The following is a 24,425-nucleotide window of genomic DNA, read 5'->3' as shown; positions in this document are numbered from 1 at the left end:
GACAGAGACGAACACAGAGCCCCCCCCCCCCCCCCCCCCCCATTGTCTTTGCAATTCAAAGCCGTTGCTAAAAACAAACTTCAAAATGAGGCACTAAAGTTTCCATATAGGCAGATGTTATCATCTTGAAATTCTACAGTTACTATATAGTGTCTCAGATCCTTCTTCAGATGTTTGCATAGATCCCAGGGTAGTCAGGTAACAGATACTCTGAATAATCAGAAAGAGGATCAGCTGCTTGATGAACCGAATTATCAGCCTCTCCATTTTGAGAGATGAAGGTATAGCATTTAAGAGAAGTCTGAATATCATGACAGACATATTACTGCTTTACAGAACTCAAACAAAGGTATGTTACTGAAGCAAGATGTATGTGCCACTTGTAATCTAGTGAAACACTAACATTTGCAGGGAGGGATGGGAGATATTTTTGGCTAACATAGCAAGTGGAGACGCAGAATTCTTGTTCTCAACCTCAGTGGTGAAATGAGTTGTGTTTTGTTAAGCCGAGTGTGCAGAGAAAAAGCTGGAAAAAGTTGACTCTCGTCAGTCAAATAGTCCATGTGTGAAACAATCAAACTGTTGCATCTTTGCTCTTCTTATTAGGATATTTCTGTGCATGGCACTGTGGGGAAAGTTTGCCAGCTATGTCCTTCACATTTGATTACTTTCCATCTGAGGTGATAATTACCAAGGGAACCAAGCAAAGATGCAGCTGATGCATTGGAAAATACAGTGGTGTCTTTGAAAACAAGCTCCACGAATTTAGTATTAAAATACCAAGTCAGTCTTAAGGAATTTGGACAGCATTAAGAATGAGATGACCATTGGTATCACTTGCCAGTACAGTGGCAAGGTGCACTTGGAGCCAAAAGTAAGCCAGTCTGTTTAAAATGCAACATCACAGACAAGAATCTTTGGCACCAGAGCTAGCAGATTATGCTGATTGTTCCTAATTTGAGCATTTTTCACTCGAAGGAATTGACCTGCCTTGTAGGTGGATGTTTGCTGTGTAGAAGGATTTCTGTCACCTGCTGAAACATTGCTGGCAAGAGATGGTTCTCAGTGGTACACATGAGTTGCCAGTTGCAGTGACTATGGACACGGACCTGGTATCTGACATGTCCTGTGAGGTCATTTCCAGGCAGTTTGGAAAAATGGTTGGAACAGACATCTGCAAGCGATCTGTCAAGCTGTCTGTGCTAGTAGAAAAGTATTAGAAACTGCCTTGCTCACTATCTGTCTTCACAGGCAGTCAGTGGAAAAGGGGGAAGGAAACACAAGTATCCCACAGGTTATCATTGTATGAAGTTATTTGATAAAGAGCTTGAGTTCTTTCCTCCCACAGTGCTGACAAAACTCAGGCGAGAATCCCTCTGCAGGAAATATCCTCTGTGGCTGCTGCCTTCCCGCCTGCAAGAAGGGTGCCAGTGTGACTGTGATGAAGAGCCCGTGGGGTGACCCCCAGTAATAACCTTGGGTTTGCTGTCAGCAGGGAGGGAATGCTTGAGCCCTCCTGGCTTGTCAATGTACTCTTCATGGTGGGGATTTTGCCTGTCAGAATTTGCACTCCAAAATATTCAGGAAGGTGAAGAGCGTTGGCAGTCTCAGAAGGGTCGATGCTAAGTTTAATCTTTCAGTACAGGCAGGTCCTTTGTAAAGTTTCAGGCAGTTTGCTACTTTCTTGGAAAAGAAGTAGACTATTAGTTTTAAATTATTTGGGTTATATTTAGTTCAATGGATAGTGGCAGGCAAGGCTTTGCGCAATTGAATGAATGAACGTAATTATTCTGCTGTTACCAGGAGCAAGTTGCAATAAAAGCCATATGACAGACAGTTTCAGGAATATGGAAATGCAATAAACCCCTAAACTTTTAAAGGAAATAACTGTTCCAGGCAAGGTGATACACAGTCAGAGAAACTACATCAAACTGGATTACAGTATTTTAGACTACAGGAAATATAGTGGAAACCAGCATTCAATACTATCTTTCTTTTCTGAGTCATATCGTGTAACATTTTTAGACATTGAAAAGCTGATAATAGAACAGATACAGTATTTTAACTTTTAATTAAAATACTGATATAGAGAAAGCATAAATAAACTACATTAGCATTAGTTATGTAACAAATACAACCATGTAATAGGTTCAACTAAGTGCAGTTTTATTAATTGACATGCAGTTAATTAGCATCTTAATTAACCAAATATCAAATATTTATTAATTTAGTATTTTTTACTCACCTGATTGCTCTGATGACAGTTTTAAGAGCAGGAGTGAGATCTTCTACTGACACGTCACACTGGCACCCTTTATCATCATAAACATCATCTGTTCCCAGACTGGTGTCAGCTGTAAAACACAACAGCAGACTAAACAAGCAGCATTTAAAAATCTCTTCCTCAGTGTTTTCTAACTGCCTGCACAGAGGTTCTGGAAAAATAAGGACTACAAATAAGACAGAGCTCCATCAGTTTACAAACTATATGATGCACTTTTGTGTATCTGTGCTTGTGTCACAAAAGGCCTGGCTAGTCCCCAGTGTAAACAGTAAGAGTTAGAAAGGAATAAAGCCCTGTTATTTTTCAAAGAGACTAATAGTTGAGTACCAGTTTGTCTATTCCTCATGTCTCACTGTTTTTCATCACATTCTCTGACTTACTGGAAAGTGATGAGCTAACAGATGTAATGGCAGAATCGAAAGATGCTGAAGTTATATTAAATTGTTATTTTTTTACCACTATTGATTAACCTGACATTGAAGACAAAGGAGAAGATCCATTTCATTTAATAAGGAGGCTGTGGAGTGATCCAGTGCTTTATTACTGGTGAAAATATAAAAAGTACCTTTTCACCAGAAACAAATGAAGAATGACATCCATCCTGGATCAGCTGGCACCTTAAACCTCAGAGACATGTAGATATTGCTGATTTCCTTTGCAACAGCTACTTAAGCTGAATTACTCTACTTATTTGTCTGAAAAAAATGGATCCTCTACCCTTTCCTAACAATGCCTCTGCATAGTTACCATTTGAGAATTAGCCAGAAATCTCAGAAGTGCCCAGTGTACCTCAATACACAAAGAAAACAGGGACTGATGCACGACCAAGAAGGTTTACAAACTTAAAATGAGCTGGAATGTGAATGAAGCAAGAAGGTCGGGGTCAGTGGATGCCTGTACATCATAGGTGTCTCAAAGGCACATGAATTGCAGGAAAACTCTCGAGGGTAGGTGCTTTTTCCTCCCAAACCATCTTTCTTCAACTGCATAAAGTCCAAGTGCTCAGGTGAAGAACTGCAACCAAGGCCAGTGTATTTCAACATGTAAGTGTCTCTGCTTCATGAGGAAAAGAGTGTAAGATGAAAAAGTGACATGAGAGAAAAAAGGATAGGATTCAGTAACCCTCAGTAATGGAGGATGTTTCTTCCCAGTTCTATGCTCCTGCTTGCATTCATGCTGTTACTTAAAACATAGGCTTAGTCATCCAGAAACACTGCAAGTAAACCATTTCAGGGGCTTCTATTATAAGCAGAAGCACAATCAGACACAAATGATTGCTGGACAATTTTTCAAGTTCCTTTTTCAGACTGTAAATGAAAGATGAAAAATCTTCATTGTCAGTCAGAAGTGCCTGGAAGTTTCATGGTACCCACTAAATCTAACAGGAATGTTGTCTTGGCATAAACAGCATTGTACTAGCTTGCATCTTCAGGAACTGGTATTGCTGCATTGTTATCTTCACAGATTTAATGTCTGGACATAATAATTTATTTTGATGACTCTGGCTAGTTCATTACCCTCAGAATACCTTTTCTGTTTTGAACTAGTACATTTATGAAGAACTCCTCCCATAGCTTTGAAGATCAGGAGATACTATCTTTGACAGTTCAGCTTAATACAGAAAGGAAGATGGTTTATAAATAAGTTAATAATATGTTTAAGCACACATGAAACAAATGCAACCTTAAAAATATTCAATTTTATATTGTAAAAGTGAACTTTTCACACAAAACTTTGAACTCTCCCCTTCCATGCTATTACTGTAGGTTGTGCCTACAATGATGATGAACACTTTTTTTTCTCACATTCTTTCACAAGCTCTGCTTCTGTCTTGGCTTATCTTATTGATAAAATATATATATCCTCATCTATCCTGTTTAACTAATGTTTGGATACCTGACCAGAAACATGATTAGCTAAAATAAACTATGTAATTAGTGATAGGTATACACACTACTTAAAACCCCCTCTTTGAAGTTGTATTCCTTCAGAGTGAGGTATTCCACGACATTAACTTTCCAGTTGTCATGTCTGATCAACATCTCCAGTTACACGTCCCAGTGCTGAAATCTCCCAGCTCATTTCTAAGTGTCATAGTAAAACTGAAGCTTTTTATGCTGCTGTTATTTCCAGTGGCTCTCTAAGATTTGAATCTATTCAGTTATGCTAGGATAAATTAGGAATAATTCTGCTAAAGTCACAAGAGCTACAACCATATAACCCCAGTGAAACAGGAGACTCCAAATGGAAAGTTTAATATAAACATGTTTCTGAATGGTTCTCTCACTGATATGGTTTCTGGGTCCTTTGCCAAGTACAGTGTAATTAACAAAAAGGTTTTCTTAACAGGGTATATCTTTGCAGAATCCTTTTGGGAACATCATGGTGCAACTGTAGTATTCCATGTTACTTGCATGTGGATAAAAATTCAGCAAAATCTTTAGACAGATGCTGGAAAACTCTTACAAATTTAAGCCAGCTTTAGGAAAAGATACTGCTCCTAATAAATCACCTACTTTTATTTTTTTTCTTTCTAGTGTTCCCACTGACATGAATTTCCTTCATTACGGCAGGCGCTTAGTACCATATGTCAATAAAACTTGTGAAAAACTATAAACTTTGTTTGATTCATATGGGAAACATTCATGTTCTATGTTTCTTTACAATATTGAGTAGACTTGGGAAAAAGTTTGGGAAATGCACAGTAAAAACTTGGGAAAAAAGTTCCAGCTTAAAACACCAGTGAAATCAAAGTTCGCATTCTGATGAATTTTTCCAGTGGAAGCTCATGCTGTGTACGACATAGTTACGAGGTGAGATGTACTTGTATTGCTTCTGTCCTTCTTGAGTTCATCCTTGAGGTCAGGGCTGTGTTTGGGTCAGTTTGGCTGCTTTGGGAGCTCCAGCTGTTAAAATCCCTGCCAGTTCCCAGATGGGGCTAAGCTATGGCCTCTGATAAGCCTCACCCCAAGCTGTTGCTTGTTCCCAGAGAGAGCCCTCCTCATTGTTAAGAGGGCAGGCAGACCCATGTAGATGCCTCACCCTGCACACATCAGGTTCTTCCCTTTGTCTGTGTCTTTGGCTCTCTGTTGGGGTGGCTGTGCATGGTCCAAGTAGGCTCCACCAGGAACCTTAGGTAGTTGCTGCTCTGCATGAACTTGGCTGCTCTGCCAGGCATTCCTAGGATTAACACTGGCCCTTCTTTCTCTCCAGGAGCCTCCACCACCAGCTAAACAGACCTTTTAAGCCTGTTGCTTGGACAGCTCATGAATCTGATCTCAATGATGGCCAAAGTGTCTGTTAATGCAGATTTAGACATGTCCCTGCCAATCTGACAATGCAGAAATAATTCCCCTTTTCTAGTATCAGCAGCTTTACAATTCATCAGTGTTTTGTTCCCAAATGTCAGTCTGGAAAGCTTTTATTTCACAACTGATGAGGCATCCACTATTGTCTTACAATCTTTGACACTGTTTACTTTGGGCTACAGTCTAGTCTTTGCCACTTTTTAATTTCTTCCTGTTTCTTCCTGAAGAGCAGTCTTCGATTTAATCACAGACCAAATCAGCAATTACCAAGCAATAGAAAAGAGGCATGCACAAGTCATTAAAATAGTCTTGATATTTCCCTATTTGTCACAGTATTTATGGATTCTTCATGCAAACTCCAGTCACTTATGATCACCTCAAATGAATGGGTGAAAAATTACACTGTTCTGAAACACTATATGTCACCAAGAAAAAATGTACGACTTTGTAAGCTGCATTTCATATGGCTCTCTGAAAAAGTTATGCACAAAACTTGATTTATTATTTCTGTAAATATCATATATCCTTTCTTTAGATGTGTTTTCCATTGTTTAATAACATGCTTTGGCATCGGCAAAACTTAGACACTGCTCTGATCACTCTCATAACTCCACGCTTTCAATGTCAGTAACTTTCAAGTAATTATATGCCTGTTTAACAGAATCAAAAAGATTCTGCACTTTTAAATTTGTTTTCCGGAAATGGACATAAACTAGGAACAACAATCCAGCATTAATAATTGCACGTGCTGACACTATGAATAGTTCTATGGAAGTGTTCCTACCATAGTGATCAGTAGGGTGATCCCAACATATAACCTTTGAATTTTTTTTTTTTTGGGAGGTCTTCAGAAACATTTAGATCTTACTCTGACTGTGTAGAAGGTAGTTAGGGCTCTTCATGTGGATGATCTAAATTATTCTGCTGAGGCTGAGTATCCACCTTTTAGGCACAGCAAAACCTAAACAGGTGCCTGAAGCTGATAGTCTGCATACAACTCTCGATTACCCATATTACAGAGCAATGTTATGTCACCTCGGTAGAAAAAAGCACTGATTTAGAAAAAAAAGTCTTATTAATTTTCATTGTAATGCATGACTCAAGGGGAAAAATGTATGGTGGCCTGATTTTCACAGGTACTGAGTTACAGCAAGCCATAGAACTGTGATTAAGAATCCAGAGTTCATCTTGGGCACTGAAGTCCAAGCAATCCATAATGCAGCTCCAGAGCCTGTTCTCCACCCAATTCAGCAGTGCCACCCAAGCACAGAGCTGCTTTGGTTGTCTAGGGCAGCAGCTCAGGGCACCCCAATGTGACACACTCATCTCCAAACTCGTTTTCTGCATGAGTGGTCAGAAAGAAATCAAATGGAGAATTCAGTGCATCTAACTTCTGGGCAAGTAAAGTTAGACATAAATCCAAAGCTTTTCTACAGCAGATTGTCCCTGTGGGAGGTGCACATACACAGGTCTGTTGCATCAGGGATGCCTGGGCAGCTACTTTAGCATTAGGCTCCAAACTGCCTTACTCTTAAATGGGTACTAACCTCAGAGGACCCCTCTGAGGTTAGAAAATGAAGGCCCAAGTGAATCATGTATTTATTTCCTTGATTTCTGGGGGGGGGCATGGGGGGTGGGGTGGAGGATGAGGGTGGAGGGTAAAGGCTCTCTTCTAATCATGATAGGAGAGACGCAGGACAAATAAACTTCCATGATGTGTTCTTCATGCTGGATGCTTAATATTTGTTTAGAAAATGACATAAAAATCTCTGGTAGTACACAACAGTATTCAAGTTGCAGAGTTAAGAAAGAGGGAATAAGGATAACAGCATTTGAAATCATTATTTACAGGGAGCTTTAATGAAATGCTTGCTGTTTCCATGCTGGAGAGCAATTTCTTGGGAAAGGAAAGGAATTGGTGCCTCCTGGAAGGAGGACCACTTCTGCACAAGCTTGTAGGATCTCCTTTACCTTTCTGCCCAACCTGAGCCACCAACCTACAGATTACCTATGAGGAATGCAGTAATGCTGTATCCACAGCCTGTTCCTTTCTCCCTTGCCTTTCTCCTGGAAAGGGCAAGATAAAGATGGGAAGAGAAGAGGACATTAGAATTGGGATTTGGTAGCTGCAGTGCAGTATGAAGCAGAATATCCCTAACACCATTTTACAAAGAAAGCATTTATAATACAGCTAAGATATGGCCAAAATGGAAGACAGGATTGGTGGAAAGTTTTTTACATATTCTGGGTATAATTATCTAGTCTCCTTTCTTTGTAAGTGCAATTTTTTAAGGTCAGAAACTTAATTTATATCAGTTATCATATAATGCAGGCACATTCCAAATACCTAAAATTCTAGCATTCCCTTCTAACAACTCTCAGTTATCTTTAGTTATTATTTAACTTCACAAAAATTTTCTGTGCTGGCAATATTTCATGGAACAGCTCCCACTACTTAATTAAAAAGGAGTCCTTTTCATTTTGAGTGATGATACGGAGGACCAGGAAACTTTCTAAAACAAATTCAGTATATGCACAATAATTGTGCAGATAAAATGGCTGATCTTATTATAAATGGTGGCATATTAGCCAGCAACTTTAGATGGCCATGTGAGACAAGTAAGGAACAAAAATGCTAGGTGACTCTAAACATAGGATTTTAGTGTATTTTGCTCAAGATGCACGTCTCTATATTTTCTCTCTATATATATTTTATATGCACTGCATACAAGAAGTTAAAACTGTAGAAGAAATTGCAGATATATATGATAAGATCTAGAACTGTGGAGTAATGAGCTACATGTCACACTTAATTGTGTGTCTTATTGATTGTCTTACTGCCAGACCTTGTAGCACAGGCCAGTGCTATGTGATATGATGTCTGATATTCCATAAGGTCTGTATAGAGGTCCTTTGCCCTGGGAGACTTCCAGGTCCTGTTTGAAGGGGATGGTAGCAATGGGCAAAGGGAGAGAGCAGGACAGAAGCTTTAGATTCAGGCAGCCACAGGAAAGTCCTGCGTTTGAAAAACCCATGAAGGATTTCAACAGAGTTTTATAAAAATGGAAACATCCCTCAAATATTTCAGATTTGGTGCAAGTGCGTTACATGGTGGTTGGGGAGTTTTATGAATGTTCTCTCAAAATGACTTCTTAATTCATTTGTTTTCCTTGCAGATGAGGTTATCCGAAATCCCCGTGAATCACACCTCTGTGTGGTGTTCTGCTGCTGTCCATCATGGAGCTGAGCTTGCTCATTATTCACCTCTGCACTCTGACTAAGCACTCAGTCCAGTGAGCAATGACACAGAGCAAGTTCCTCAAGACATATAATGAAGAAAGAGACTGAATTATGGACTCATACGGCCAGGACCTTTGTTGGAATAAACTAAAATAATGCCTCAAAACCAATGGTCTGTACTTATTTACATAAAATGAAAAAATGACTGGGATCTTAGATCAGAATGCTAGATCTTCCTAATTAATTACAATGACAACGGTAATGAACAAAACTCTATCACTGAGTTAAACAATCACAAGAAATAAACCTCCTGTCTAGCACAAATTGATACATTTCTAATAAAATGTCATTTAGTCCCATCATGCAAGGCTTATAAAAATTGAACAGCTTTGTTTTGACATCATGAAGCTTCATTTTTAATCAGCAAATTTAAGCTGAGATGTAAAAGCAACCAAACTACAGACCTTTGCCACATTGAGTGAACCTTATATTAGGTCAAGATGTTTGTGCTACTGAAAGGAAAACCTGCCATTTTTGCAATGCATAAATTACATGGTAGTAACTGAGGACATGGAGGCTGAAGTGCACAGCTGCATTCTTTCCATGGCTCTTATAATATACTCTACCCTGAGGATTTTGTGCAAGTACTCTGTAGGGAATGAAAGGCTAGAGGTCGTGTGAGCGTGTAATGTTCTGGGATGGTGCAAGAAATCAAATATTTCCCTAGAGACTTCTTTTTAATTAATCAAATGAAACATGTTTGCAATATCTTCAGTGCTGAATGTTTTTGATTTATTCAAAAAGCCACACAACATCTCTAGGTCACAGTACAGGCACAATAACTCATGCAGAGGCTTAGAAGCATGGGATGGTAGAAAACAAGTATAATGAGGCATCTTTGTCCCTCATGGAGAACTTCATTCACAACATAATATCAGTTCATTACTTCAGCTGTGATGGTGCAAGATTGGAGCATGATTTAAGCAGAAAAAACTCTGTTCCTCAGAAAATGAAGCAAGCAGAAAACAAAAACAAAAACAAAACCAAAAAAGGGCAGGAACACCAGAGCCTGCAAAAGAGAGATTTTGTAAGGCAAGTCTCTGTGGCTGGATCTATGCTACATACCATGACGCACAGGCACAGCGCCTGAGGCAATGGCAGGACATCACCTGTGCTATTTAATGACTTGCACAGGCTCTGGCACAGGTTTGGCCCCTGCCAGTGGGTATTTTCATGTGCCAGGAGCCGTTCTCCATGGGCAGTTTGGCTGCTGTTTCCATGTCTTTGGTGCAGGCAGACAAGCCGTACTGCCTGCGGAGGCTTCGGGTCCACCTGGCTCACTTTGTGTACAAGGATTGGAGTGGCTGTGTGAATGTCAAGCAGGACATTCACCTGTCTGACACGGCACCCCTTCAGGGGAGGCTCTTGCATGATTCTATACAATTCTTGTATCCTTTTAAGTGTGCCCTTGGTAAAGCTTCACTATCTACTCTTCTTGATTGATGAGGAATTCCCTTTGATCTGTTTGGTCCTGTTAATTCCCCTTTAGACTGGTAACAGGGATTGGAAAAACAGCATCCTGGAACCTTTGTTAATTTGTGCAGGGTCCCCTCTTCAATGAAAGTCCTGTCATTTGTGAACCACACGTCACCATGGACTGTACATGAATTTAAAATCAGATTATATAAATTGTGGTTTTAATTTTCACTCCCCTGCACTGTGCATCTGCAACCACACCACCAAAGATCTCTCCAGCCATCAAAGCTCTCCTAGGTTTGGATTCCATTTTGCAAATGCACATATGCGGCTGATACAATTGCTGCGATTGCCAGGCCCACTTTAGCAACAGCCATAAATTGTTATATAGCAGAAGACACTTGCTACCCATAAATAAAGCCATTCATGCTACAGTTTTGGGCATATTGTTCTAAAGCTGCTATGCAAAATCCTTTTGGGAGATACCTGTGACCAGCTTAAGTGTTTTGCCTGCTGCCAAGAGACTCTCTGTGGTTTTAAAATGTACTGGGGGAGTGTTGGTAAGCTTCTGTTACCAGGCAGCCTTAAGAGGAAGGCTACTACATTTTCAGTCATGTTAACCTCTTAGTTGCCCCCATAAGCTCCTGTCTAGATTAGAAACCTCCCTAATAGTTAATGTGTTTTTTTTTGTTTGTTTGTTTGTTTTGTTTTGTTTTGTTTTGTTTTGTTTTTTGTTTTTTTTTTTTGTTTTGTTTTGTTTTGTTTTGTTTTGTTTTGTTTTTGTTTTTGTTTTTGTTTTTTTTTCCCAGCAGCTTCTTTCTGGTGGTTTTGGCCCAGATTCTGACCATGTCCTTTATCAGAACTCAGTCAGCACTGTAAAGTTGCCATGTAGACTATTTGTCTCAGATCATCCTTATATGCTGTTTTTTTTTTTTTCTTTTTGAACCCTCTACTTATATAATTGCTTCTTCTCTTTATTTTTACACAGTGTAGTACATCTTGCCTTCATAGCGAGGTAGTTCCTCCTCTGCCTCTGATAAAGGAAGATCATTTACAACTCCGAATCCCACAGGGTGAAAGAAAAATCAAGCAAATATCTGAGTGTCTTCTTTTTTTGGAAGTGGAGGTTCATAGTGAGACTTTAGAATTTTTTCATTAGCTCACTGATATAAAGTTTTGACACTGGACTGGGTACCTAGTACTATATTGTCACTGTCCAAAAGGTCTGTTGCAAGTGTAATTTCTTCTCCTCCTAAACATGCTGCAGAGATACAAGAATTACCAGAAGGACCAGCTGTGCAATGATATTGTTTTGTGTCCAGACTTTCATCCAGAAGGGTCTGGCTTCTCATTTTCTTGAAGATCAGCCTACCAAAAATAATTAATCCTTTGGCCAGAGAGCATTTAAGGAGGAAACTGGAGGAGCTGGCAACTGAGAGATATTAATAAAATGCTGCAAGGACTGTATTTTCATCCAGTGAAAAATGCAAGACATTCTAAATGAAATACATCATCTTCAGATCCTTTTAATTAAGCTGTCAAATGCAGAAGGCATATTAAACTATAAAATTGGTAATACACCAAAAAAATTAAAAAAAAGATATAAAGGTTGATAATGCCTGACTTGTCTTGCAATGGACTGGGGAAGGCAGCAGGGAGCTGCCCCTCATCATTGTGCACACTGGACATCTCCCTGATGATACTGATCCTAGAAGTAGCTGGATGAGGTCCCAGAGTGGAAACTTGGCATTTGCCTAAAAGCTGGAGACAATGGAAGCTGTTCCTTCTGACACGGATGAGAAATTGGTCATATCTGTTGGCCCCAGTTCATAAGGGTGGACTAGTAGCTGGAAACCACTGACCAGGAAACAGGCTGTACTTGCCCTGAGGAGCGGGAAGATCTTTAAGGTTTTACGCACAGCAATGAATACTCTGTTGTTATTAACCTTTATCTACAAACATACCCAACATGCCATTTATGCCACCTTTTCCGTAAAAGAGAGACAATAAGAGGGAACATGATCTCCTCGTGCAGATCATTGCTATTAACAACAATATGTACAGGATAAAATAGAGGGACACATTGAGGAAATGTTTCTGTGACAAATGGGCTGATGAAAAACTAAACGGATGCTTAAGTGAGGTGCATACTGGGGGGCTGGAGCAGAAGTGAGCCACTGATATCCCAGGAGTGTGCTTAACAAATTAGTCTCTTAGATTACTTCCAGGCACAGGGCAAGTTATGGGGTTTTAACCTATGAAATCACTTCTGGCTTGGTTTTGGGGAGCTACTCACGCTATATAAGCAATTCCCTAAATTTAGACAGGTTAGTTTCGACACCACTCTGGTACTTAGAGCATTTCTCGCTTCCCATTGTGGAGCAAGTGGCCTTGTCCCAGCTCCACATCAGCGTGAGACCCAGGCCAGCATCACACAGCCCCAGTGCTGCAGCTGCCATGGGACACGAGCCAGGGTCCGTGCCCCAGAATGGAGTGAGGAGTGGTGAGCAACCTGGATAGTAGCCTAGTAGCTGGTACACCCCAGTAGCTCACTGTAACACAGCCAAATTCAGGATTTGTACGTCTGAGAGGTCTCCATGGGGGAGAGCTAGACTGGAACAGTGACCTTAGCAAACACTGATGGTTTGTCTTGTTAGCCCTCCAGGAAATGTTTATTTACCCAGGCTCTTCCTGAAGAGATGTGTTGCGTAGGATGTCCTCAGCTGAGAAATGGAGCATTGCAGCTTAACGGCTATTGTGCAACCTACATGTCTGAGATAGTATGTGCTCTTAAAAAGGAAGCAACAAAAGACTCCAACATCACACTTCTGTCTAACTAGTTCTACTGCAATTGTTGGATGTAACATGCATGATTGCCCTTGTAGAAGGAGTTTAAAGTCATATCTCTGATCAACTGATTTACATTGTCCCTTTCCCATACAGTCAGAGTTGCTTCCTCCTGTTGTAGCTAACCAGTTTGTTTCCCCCATTTTCTGTTCAGGGGTCCCACAAGAAAAAACAACACATTCATAAACTGGGGAAAATATGAATAGAGAAACCCAAATCCAAATCCAATGAGGCAGCAGTACCCCGAGAGCTGTGCAAGTGGTCTTCAGTGTAGGATCTGTTCCTTACAGGGGCTGGACTCACCTGGGACTCTCAGCTCCTGGCTGTCAACGAGTTGCTTTCATTCACTTTGGTGCTCCCTGCCTGGTTAGAGGAGTCACTGTCTGTTTTGGCAAGCTTTTGGAGATGGAGATCTTTGGCTGAACACTGGCTAGTTTAATGCCAGAGAAGGCCTTAGTGAGAGAATGGAGAGCACAGCGGGCAAGTGTGGGAGGCAGCTGTGGCAGGCAGCTGTGGCAGGCGAAGCCTCACCAACAGACAAAACCAGGGGAAAACCAGGGTGTGCCCGAGTGGTTTGGAGCTTCAGCTCCTAAACTGCAGCCCACAGTGATTAACTGGTGCCTCAGGCTCTAGACCCCTTAGCCTGTCTTGTCTGAGCTTGCCCCCTCAACCAATTAGAATGACTACAGTGCGCCCGCAACTAGGGTATAAATGGGCCACTGACTAAGAACTGGTGGGGGTGGCTTTTTGCAGACCAGTGGGCCTGTCATCTGCCCTTGGATGCACAGCGTTGGCCATAGTGCCTGGCCAACCAGCAGGAGGCGGCAGAGGGGCCATGAAGGCAGAGCTGCTGCAGCCAAACCCACCCGATGCATTTAGTCTGTGACTTCCTGTAGTGACCCCCATTTTCCACGGGTTGCTCCCTATGCCTTACTGGCACAAGATTTCTTATTAAAAAAAAATCATGCTGGCATGTGCTTTGAAGCAGATTACATCCTTCTTGTGTCTGCTCCCCAACAACGATTCTTTCTGCTTTCCAAAGACAGGTCTCACACACAGTACAGGTGCACAAGCACACGAGCAGGCTGGGAGGCAAGGGCAAACGGGGCACGAAAGACTCCTACCGTCCACCACGGGCTTGGGCTGCGAGCTCTTCAGCCGCAACGAGGGCCGGAAGCGGGTCCGGTCGTTGAAGCTCCAGCTCTTCTGGACTTTGGTTGGGCTGCCCTCAGTGGCAATGTCAGCGCTCGGTGACCGGCGATCTCCAACTGAAGACTGCCTGTTCTTTATACTTTGACCTCGTGGGCTGGCCATCCGCACTCGCTCTTTAAAACTTAGCTTTTGACTGTGAAGAAGAGAAACATATTTTATCTCACAGTTCCTTCACTTTGTTTCTGTTTCTATTGTATGATAATAAAGAATTTCTAAAAATTCTTAATAGTACGAATCTGTTTCTTACACACTTTTATTTTCAACGAACATATTTAATTTTGGAATGAAACTGATTTGATGTAACTATTTTTTTGGTAGAGGCATTATCAATGGCAGTCTGTCTTACAGTACAGAATAACCTTGTAAAGAAAATTAACAAATAGAAACAAATTTCACCCAATTATTATAGATTAACGTATAATTTTTTGTTTGTTTGTTTTACTCCTTAAATTTTAAATAGGTTTATTTCCATCTAGTCAGCTGAGCTCAGTGCATTTCTGGCCATCTCTTGAGATAAACAAGAACAAAATGTATTGTATTATTGCTGCATGCCATGTAGTAGTATTTTTTTTTTGTTTGTTTTTGGTTGGTTGGTTGGTTTGGTTGTTTTGAGCAGGCAAAAATACTGTTAGTATGTTCATGCTTTTTCAAGATAGCACTTCCAACATTTCATATGCATTGTTAGTGATCACTCATATCCCGAATTCCTTGTTACAGCGCTTACTTGGACAAGACACAACCAAAATTAACAAAACATCCAAGAAACAGCGTGATGACCAATTGATGGAAATGTGATGATACGCTGTGTGCTCACTGAAGTAGTTGCTGGAGATTAAGCTGGGAGCTGACTGCTTGCAGGTAGTATTGGGCAGGTGTTTTAGTACAGGTACAAGAGCCCAGCCAAGCTTATGGCTGTGGCTGCTGGATCGAAGGTGGCCCTGGGGTCTTATAGCTGGCCAACTGTAAGATGATATTTTTTCCCCTCCTGTGCGTATAACTTTCCCCTCCAGTCAGCTAAATGTGGGATATGTAGATTTTCTACTTCCCAGTGCCTGAATTAACTTTGTTCATGTTCAAACTTATCTGATGAACATCCTGTGGTCACCGTGACTACCTGCCTATGCTTTTTCATTATTTAACATTTTTGCCTTTGTCTTTTCCTGTAACGGAAGACACAAAGGGAAAACAGAAAGGCTCTCTGATACCAAGGTTTGAAAACCTCATTTCATCTACAAGGTTAAAATCTACCACCTGTAAAAGGGCCTGGTCAACCTCATCAGTGCTCCTGTTCTTGCAAGGGGAGAAACGATATGAGCAGTGCAGTAGCTGCTCATGGTATGATGTTACTGGGCCTTGCAGCCCTATTGCCCTGGCCTAGGCTTTGGCAGTGCTTTTAAAACACCTGTAGCAAAGACTGCCTGCTTGCAAATTATTGTTGTCTTGGAAGTTAAGACACTTTCTAGTGCTCTCAAAGTCTTGGCATTAACTTCAGCATGCCCCTAAGAGGCAGCTAATTAACTAGTGATAACATAGACTGTGTGGTTCTTAGATGTTTAACCTAATGAACTCTGAAAATACAGTGTTAATATGCAATTATATGAAATAGATAGTAGTTGTAAACTTCTGTGACTGTAAAATGTTGAGATAATCAGATATCTTTGTCCATGCATGGCATAGCATAGCATAGCATAGCATTTCATTCTGAATACAAACATCACCGAGAGCAGAAAGGATGCAATTTGTAGCAGGCAAAGCACATGCTGGGAAGCTTCTAAAGAGATAATTTTAAAGAGTACTAAAAATGGAGCACACCAACAGGAAGATTAGAAAAATGTATTTCTATATGGCATGGTGATTCACTTGAAAGAATACCTTTACTCTAATTTCTGAATGTAATCCCCTTCTTCCCTTGCCCAAAGTAAGCAATTGTTGAAAAAAGCACATTATGGTGCTGGAAATGTTATCTATTTCCATTGCAAAATGTTACCCAGACTGGCAATACTGTATGCTGTTGCATATGCAATACAAAAGATCCACAGTACCTACTGTTTGAAAGAGAAGCGAGTTCTAAAATTTAATTTTCAATACAAATTACATTTCAAGACTGAATTACATTTCATCTCAGGAATCTTTTGCATTGTAAAACTCAATGGAAATATTAGCTGTAAAATATTTATTAACTACATTATTGCATTGTCATACTATACAGCATGAGCAACAGAATCAAAATGGACTTCTTATTATAGAAATTATTCCTAGGCATGTGTCCCTTGTGCTTTTTTTAACTCCTCTTATGGCTCAAATTGTATTTGTTATTGAAGCATGAAATTAAATTACATTTTGTTTTTTATATATATTAGAGTAAAAAAGTTTCTGGACAGCTCTCTTCCTGTTGCACTAAATAAAATGAAAGGAAAATTGATAAAAGAGACATAAAAAATGATCAGTATAGACCATATTTTTTATAATCTCATTAACTCCAAAATAAACATGAAAATTAAAAAAAAATGAAAAAAAAGCACACATATTGCTCTGTCAATTAATCTGTATTAATGAAAGCAATGTCTGCCTTTAAATGATTTGTACACATGGTTATTTCATTTATAAAAGCTGAATGGTACACAATAACTACTTAACCTGAATATCTTTAGTTCTCCAAATCAAAGCAATGAGGCAATGGTGAAAGGAACAGTAGACACTTAATCTGTACTAGAGACATTTTTCAAAAGTGCAACACTGGGGATGAAAACATTACTTTAAAATGCAGACCTCATACTTAAAGCAATAAATGCTTTGTCACAATGGCAATGTAGTGGCATGCCAAAGGTCCATGCGGAGGATGCTGCACCGTGAAGAGAAACGCAGCCCCTGAAGGAAGCGTGGTTTGGAAAGTCTACTTTGCATCCTGAGAGTTTCTCCAAAGACACTGGTTATAGCAGTTCTTTGCTTCTTGGATCCCTGGTCCTATTTTGAGACTGGTGGAAAATGTTCCTGAAGTCACTGGGTGCTACTCAGCACAGGCATCAATTGTGTGGCTTGTAGCAGTGGAGAAATGACGCTTGGGAGAAGAAAGCTGCTGTGCTTGGGAACATGCTGACATGGGACCCTTCCATGTATGAGAAATAACAGATCATGAAGGAATAACTGAATCAGAGCATCTGGGGGGCATCCTGACCAGGCTTTTTCCCACAGCAAAAAGTTAAGGAACTGTAGCCTTATAGGCTATAATGTTCCTGGCTCTTGCTGTTTTGTTGCAATAGTGGCAGAGATGGCGCTAAAGATACAGAGTGCAGATAATTTCATGCCCTTTTAAGCATCTCTGGGCATTCTGCACTTGAATCAGTAGCCACTGAAGCCTTTAGGGTCCTCTACTCTGATTCAGTGCTGGTTGGATTATCATTGTCCAGTACCATGCTAAAAATCCTCCACTTCTTGCAGGACTTAGCCTCTTATATTTTTCTCTCTCACCTTTTCTCCTCATTTTTACATGATATCCAAAAGAAATCCCTTGAATAAACATAAACCTGTTAATGGCCACTGGAAATCCATATATCCCTGTAAGTACTCCCGAACTTTGAGAGTTGGTCAAAAAAGCAAAAAGCATGAGAAAGAAACTGAAAAATGGGTGTCTAAATGCTTTCTGAAATTACACAGGTTCTTGATTCAGACCTAAATGACAAAGATCTGAGGGAACCACAGCTGTCTTCAGTAATTTCTGCATTTACATGTGTGTCTGTCCAGCATTTCTTGTACCTTACATAACTTATCCCAGTTTGCTATATATACATATTTGCTTCCTATTATGATCTTCCTTGGCAATGGTGATCTCTTTGGACCTGTTGCTCCTCTGTTCTTGCAGGCTGCAAGTTGTGGAATATATTCATATCAATAAGAGTGCTTTGAAGCATCTTTTAAGGGAGATGAGGTACAACTGGCACCCGTGGGTAGCAAGCAAGTGAAATTTCTCTATGTGTTTGCCTTCTGGGAGGTCAGCTGTAGAACTTCTCCATTCATTCCTCCTGTCAGTACATGCATAAGCCATCCACTTCCCTGGGACAGCAAAGGACTTTCTAGTTCTAATTTCTTCTGTTTTAAATTCTGTCTTTTCCACCTTTGATTTATGAAGGAGAAGGTGTTTAGGGACACTAGAGGTCACTGTAGCTTCACTGCAGAGGGAATGACTTCTCTGCTGGACCAAATGACTAGACTTGATCAAGATTTTGTTTTAATTGATAAATGCCTACAAACCTTCGCTTTTTTCCCCCTGTACTCACAGCTCTGTCCGTCTTCCATGGATCATCTTACTCTACTTTTTTGTTAATTAAGCATTTCTTTGCCTCTCAGTCCCACTCCGCTATTTCCCTGCCTACCTTCCTGCATTTCTGGTCAAGTTTATCTTCTGCCCTGCTACCACCTCAGACCTGCAGCACTACTGCTTGCTACTAGTCACAATTTATGATTTGTTTTTCAGCGTTTCATACTGAACCAGCTGGTGGAAGTGGGGATAGGAAGAAATTAAAATGAATCAGAAGTAACTGGAAGGCCTGAGAGTGAGAGAACATGCTTTGGATCTTGAGTTGACAGAGAAACTAAAACTGCCAAAAATCACCACCCATGGCAAACAACAGCAAGCAATTTTCAGCAGTTAAATTCCAATAAGTACAGATGTCTGTAGGCTCTGTAAGAATCAACAACTTTACTAAAATTAAGCTAAGCTGAACAAATGCAATGGATAGTACAGTGAGGACTGAAGTTCAAACATTCAAGACTTCTCCACCAGTCTCATGCTAGGACCATGAACCTAAGAAATGCAGTGTTATATCTCATACCTTCAATAAATAATAAGAATTTCAGAGACACAATGTCCTAAAGTTCACTCATCAAATAATAAAAAAAAAAAATCAATTCAGGGGTTTTGTGTATTTTTCCTTTTACAAAACAGATTCCAGAGGAAGATAAACTATTTTAATCTCCGCTTTCTATCATCAGTTTGTACTTGTATTGTCTTTTAAATTATTTTTTAAAAAGAAGCAAAAAATTGTAATAAGCTTCAGTTATAAACCAAGGGTTTCTTCCCATAAGATCCATTCATCTAGGAATTACCATTTTTGGTAAGAGACACAATTTTCACAGAATTCAGCTGAAGCAGATGGTTGATTTCACATGCATTCCTCTACCTTCCAGTACGGGATGCAGGCACAGCTTCCACGGACTGTGTCCAAGGGGATTCTCAACAAGCATTGCACGTTTTGACTGTTGGTATTGCCTAATGTGTTATAGCTCAATATTCCCCACCAATGATTAGATGAAGAACTCAGCTGCCATGGTTATAAAAATCTTCTTGGACTTAGGGAAATGTCTTTACCCAAATATTTAACCCTGGGTTTTGATCTCCACAGGGTAATGCATTCCAAAAGCCCAAGTCTCTGGCAGAGAAGGGGAACCAGGCTTCGGCAAACCACGGCGTGCTGCACACTGCAATTGTCTGACTGGATGAGTTTCAAAGAACTGGTACTATTGCCATTGTATTAACGTCATTGCAGGCAACAAGCAATAAGGGAATCACAAGCACTTAGAAATAAATAAATAAAGAAAACCTCCTTTGGAGAAGTAAGGCAGTTTAAAGCACTAAGGAGGGGAGGTAAATGAATCATGCACCTGATGTTAGTTGGCATTCTCAAACATCATGTGAATAGGCAGGATGCTGAATACCTATGTTTCCGAGGGGTGTACATCCTGAAGAGCTTCTGTTTATTACTACAAAGCTTACTAGGAGTGAGGGGAGATAGAGGACCGTGTTACTAAGCATTCCACTACTAGGTAAGGGGTTAGGCTTTCCACTTCAAGTCAGATTCTGTGCCACTGACAATTTCTTTTTCATATGGTGGATGCAGAGAGTTTAAATTAGATCTATTTTCAGAAACAGATATGATATAGGAAAATTCCAGAGTGCAATTTACTTGTTTCCCTCAGAGCAGGGATGAGTTTTTCCTCCAAGCTCCTATACTGGCAAAACTCCTCCTTATTGCACCAGAGAGAGTTGTCTGAATAGGGAGTTTATATTCAGGCTCACTAGTTACAACACTAGATGAGTGACATTCATTCTTTTCAGACACACACAACGCTTAACACTGCTTGTGCTCTCAGGATGTTGCAAGATTCATCAGTCTTGATCTATTTTCCTGCACAGGAAGAATTTCAGCCACATTGTATAACTGAACAGAAACAAAGATTATTTGCATTCAGTGTGTGCATCTGCAGATATGGGGAATTCAACATACAGGCTTTTTAAATGACTTGCAGAACCCTAGAGCTGATTGATAGAAATAATGTCAACTGTTGTCTACCATTACTTTTGATAAATGATTAATTAGAATACTTGTGTATAATATTTTGAGAAATACAACATATATATTTTTCTTAGAATCAGTATAATCACAGCTCTCTCAACTCAAATGCACAGCAACATTTAGTTACCTAATAAAAGACTGTAGGTCTATACATGACAAAATGCAAGAATTAATTTCTGTAAATGTAAAAATCATTTTTGTAGGAAAGAAAACAATAAACTTTTACCTAAAGTAATAAAAGTTTTTCTCCACTGGTATTAGAATGGAGTACAGAGCACAGAGCATATTCAGAAAACAATCCAATGCACTACTTGTGCAAACATCTTCATTTAGAACAAGAAGCAGCTTACTTAGTTCACATAGCATCCCATGCAAGTCAGTCAGCATTGCAGTAAGAAAGAAGTTAAACAGTCGAGGACAGTTATGTTGAAGTACATTGCAGCAGTTTGCATTTACATTTTTACCACAGAAGACCACATACACCACATGTATTTGAAATGATACAAACATACAGCAATATATCAGCGTAGGAATGATAAACAGCCACCGACAAAACACACCTTTTTCAAAAAGCACTGAGTGGTCTGTAGGGTTTTTGCTGTAGACCAGGATCTCAGGAGTTAACTAGCTTATTTTTATACCTACACAAATTTACATCAGTGCACATGTTTCTGAAGAGACAAACATCTTCCATTCAGTGAAAAAAATCTGGCTAAATCATTGGCTACTTTTAAAAGCACAACAGTGGAGCATGTAATATAGTTTTGACAGCTGGTTTTTTTATTTTTTTTTTTTTTTTTTATCTAGGTAGGTTCTACTTATTGCAAGTAAATTTGTTTCTTTAGATGCTTGCAGGTAGAACTGGGAATAATGTCTACCCTCTACACATACTCATTTAGTGCCAACTTCAGCCTCACTTTTAAATTTTTTCAGTGTTGCTGTTGAAGGAGTAGGAAGCATACTTAGCAAATTGAAGAAGTTTTGATCAGGCTGTAATAATTTAGTTTGATCAATATGTTGTGCAAGCCTATGGGAGTAATGTATATGAAAAGTCATGGAATTAACAGAGCAGGTGAAGTGCTCTTGAGGGACAACAGAGAGCAAATCCAGTCCCCTCAAGTTAGTGTGACACTAATAGCAGTTATATGTACGTCAGGGAAAAGGATGGAGCTAGGCACCAGAGGAGCAATCTGGAAAGTGGAACAGAACATGGGTAACTGATGTGAAGATTTTCCACCCCTGACTAAATAACCCAGAAGCATTTGTGAACCACAGTACAACTTTTTTTTTCTTTTCATCCTTTTCTAATGAGAGGTAAATATCACTATTCTGTGATTGCACTGACACTGCAGTGCTGGCTGCTGAGTGTCTGGACTTCTATCTCTAGTGAGTTTTGGAGGTAGTGCAATTTCACTTCTAGCCACTGAATCCTCTCCTGTCCCTAAGGGTTTGAGCTACAATTACAGCAGTGAGCAGCATTTCCTCTTGCTGCCTTAGGACAGTGCATCTCCAGGGATTTATTTACCCATCAAAGATAGCCCTGCCACGGCCTGCCTCTGTGTGCTGCAAGCTGGCATCCATAAGTAGGCTGGGTAGAAACCCCACCTGCCCTCCCAGCCAGCGGTGGTGGGGCTCATCTAAGGAGAGATGCCAGGCTGCCTTCTCCACCCAAACCATGCAGCCAGGAGGAGGTGAGCCACTGCAGTGGTGCTTGCCTCCAACCTGCTGTGCCCCAAAATGCTCCTTGGGAGAGGATGGTAGGAAAAGGTTAGGAAATGTGCAGACATGGCACTGAAAAAGCCTTAAGGATACTCCTGCAGGGAAGCACAGACCCTTGTTGAGGTGACATCCAACCAGACCCATCAGGGGGTCCCATGAGATAGTGGGCTGGTGGGCTTGTTCAGAAAGCCAAATGTCTGTAACTTCTACTGTGATTCCTGGAAACCACGAGCACTGATTTTATGGCAGAAACTGGGGGCCACATCCTCGACCAGGAGCTGTCTGGTGAGGCTGCTTCACTCTCTAATCTGACACTGTTCAAAATGAGCTCCCTCTCAAAGGGAAAACATGTGGCTAGAAAAGTAAAAAGCTGCCTATTTTTTCCATACAAAAACCGAGACAAAGAAGCAAATTTTATCAGCATTAGTGTATCAATATGAGTTTTTAAAAAATGCAGTCTATGATTATTATCAGTTAACAATTACAGTTCATTGAACCTACTGTACAAAGCCTGAGACATCTAAAAGCTATTAGGAAACAGCGATTTCACAGATAAAAGAAATAAAAGAAATTACAAACCTGCTAGAAGCTTCCCCTTGTTCTTTTCTTCAGGTCAGGGAGTGGGAGGGAAAAACATACTTGTTATGCAGATAGTAATCACATTACTTAGTTACAGATGATGTTAGATATATGATAAACGTAAATGGATATGTTAATTAGAGTACAACACACACATTACATTGCAACCACAAGAAAATTAAAGCAAGACTTGTAACTACGACGCCTCTGAAAATAAACTTTTAGTTGTTTTAACACATGCATGACATGCTTAGTACATACCACTGCAGTCTGAGTTGGCAAAGCACTTAGGCAAAATGCATTGCTGACACATATATAACAGAAAGCTGTAGGCTTTTAGTACATAAAGTTACCTCTGGTAAATAAAAAGGTTTAATTTTAGGGTAGCACAGCAATACACATTTAAAATAACAAGTAGATTCACTTTTGAGGGAAAGTCATATTTTAGAATATTTTAGTTGGGATAGAGCTTCATAATTTATTTAATTTTATATCCATCCATTTATACCAATGTTGCCTTCAACCTGCTTGTAAATGTCAAAAATCAATATTCCATGTAACTTTCAATCTAAAAGCTCCTTTTAGTTTGGAGCATTTTGGAATTACAGTTATGGTAATGGATTACATATAACTCTGTTCTTGTCAACTCTTTGAAATGCAAAGATCAGCTTTGGGTACCCAGCCAAACCTCTTTTTGGCTGAGCTTTTTGGCACACAATTACCTTTTTACTGTCATGTGAATGTTCATCACCCAGCTTTGAGAGAAACCACTAATTCTCTTGCACTGTCTGCAATAACAGCAGTTAGGATGCTTATCAGAGCTCTCCCTTATGGGTCTTAGCACTTTCCTTCTTTCATCTTTATCAAGTATCTTTTACTTCCTCATTTATGCCCCATATTGAATCAGTCAACTCACTACCTTCTGGTAAGTCTTGTACTGAATTATTGAAGAGTCTTGGGCTGCCAGTGCTCTCTGAATTCTCACCCAAACTAGGACATCAAATATTTCCTGTCTGCCAAACTGTGACACCAAGTTTTTTTTGTCATCGTCCACCGACTCTGTGTATAATAGAGGATATAACTTGCCCTGAGGAAATACTGAATATATCAGAAGTTATGAAGAAAAGGACCAAATTCCCTATTCCATTCACCTGCAGAATACCACAAGGCTCTCCTCCTGTGGAAAGGTAGATCTGCAGCTCTAGCCTTATACAGAGGCACAGACATAAAACCAGCATTAAGTCAAGGAACAAGCTCTGCATTAAACTTTATACTTTCTTCCCGAGAGAGAATTAGGAACTGGGTGAAACATTATCCTTGATATATGAATGAGGTTTTGTGAAAATGTTTCTAATGCCTGTGCTCAGTGATACTTCTTAGACAAATGGCAACGAGTTGTATTTCTCCCAC

General features: G+C 40.0%; 1 protein-coding gene across 1 annotated transcript in view; it reads right to left on the bottom strand.

Annotated features, from left to right (window-relative positions):
- The window catches only part of KCNQ5 (potassium voltage-gated channel, KQT-like subfamily, member 5), an 86,660-nt gene that overhangs the window by 8,644 nt on the left and 53,591 nt on the right, over positions 1-24,425 (bottom strand). The window contains exons 8-10 of the mRNA XM_008937394.1: positions 23,016-23,042; positions 14,280-14,500; positions 2,246-2,354 (exon numbers count right to left, since the gene is read on the bottom strand). Of these exons, the coding sequence (XP_008935642.1) occupies positions 2,246-2,354; positions 14,280-14,500; positions 23,016-23,042 (357 nt within the window). The remainder of the gene's footprint in view (positions 1-2,245; positions 2,355-14,279; positions 14,501-23,015; positions 23,043-24,425) is intronic.

The sequence above is a fragment of the Merops nubicus genome, unplaced genomic scaffold (genome assembly GCF_000691845.1).
Source record: "Merops nubicus isolate BGI_N331 unplaced genomic scaffold, ASM69184v1 scaffold7443, whole genome shotgun sequence".
Taxonomy (NCBI): Eukaryota; Metazoa; Chordata; class Aves; order Coraciiformes; family Meropidae; genus Merops; species Merops nubicus.
This window is presented reverse-complemented; position numbering and strand designations above follow the sequence as displayed.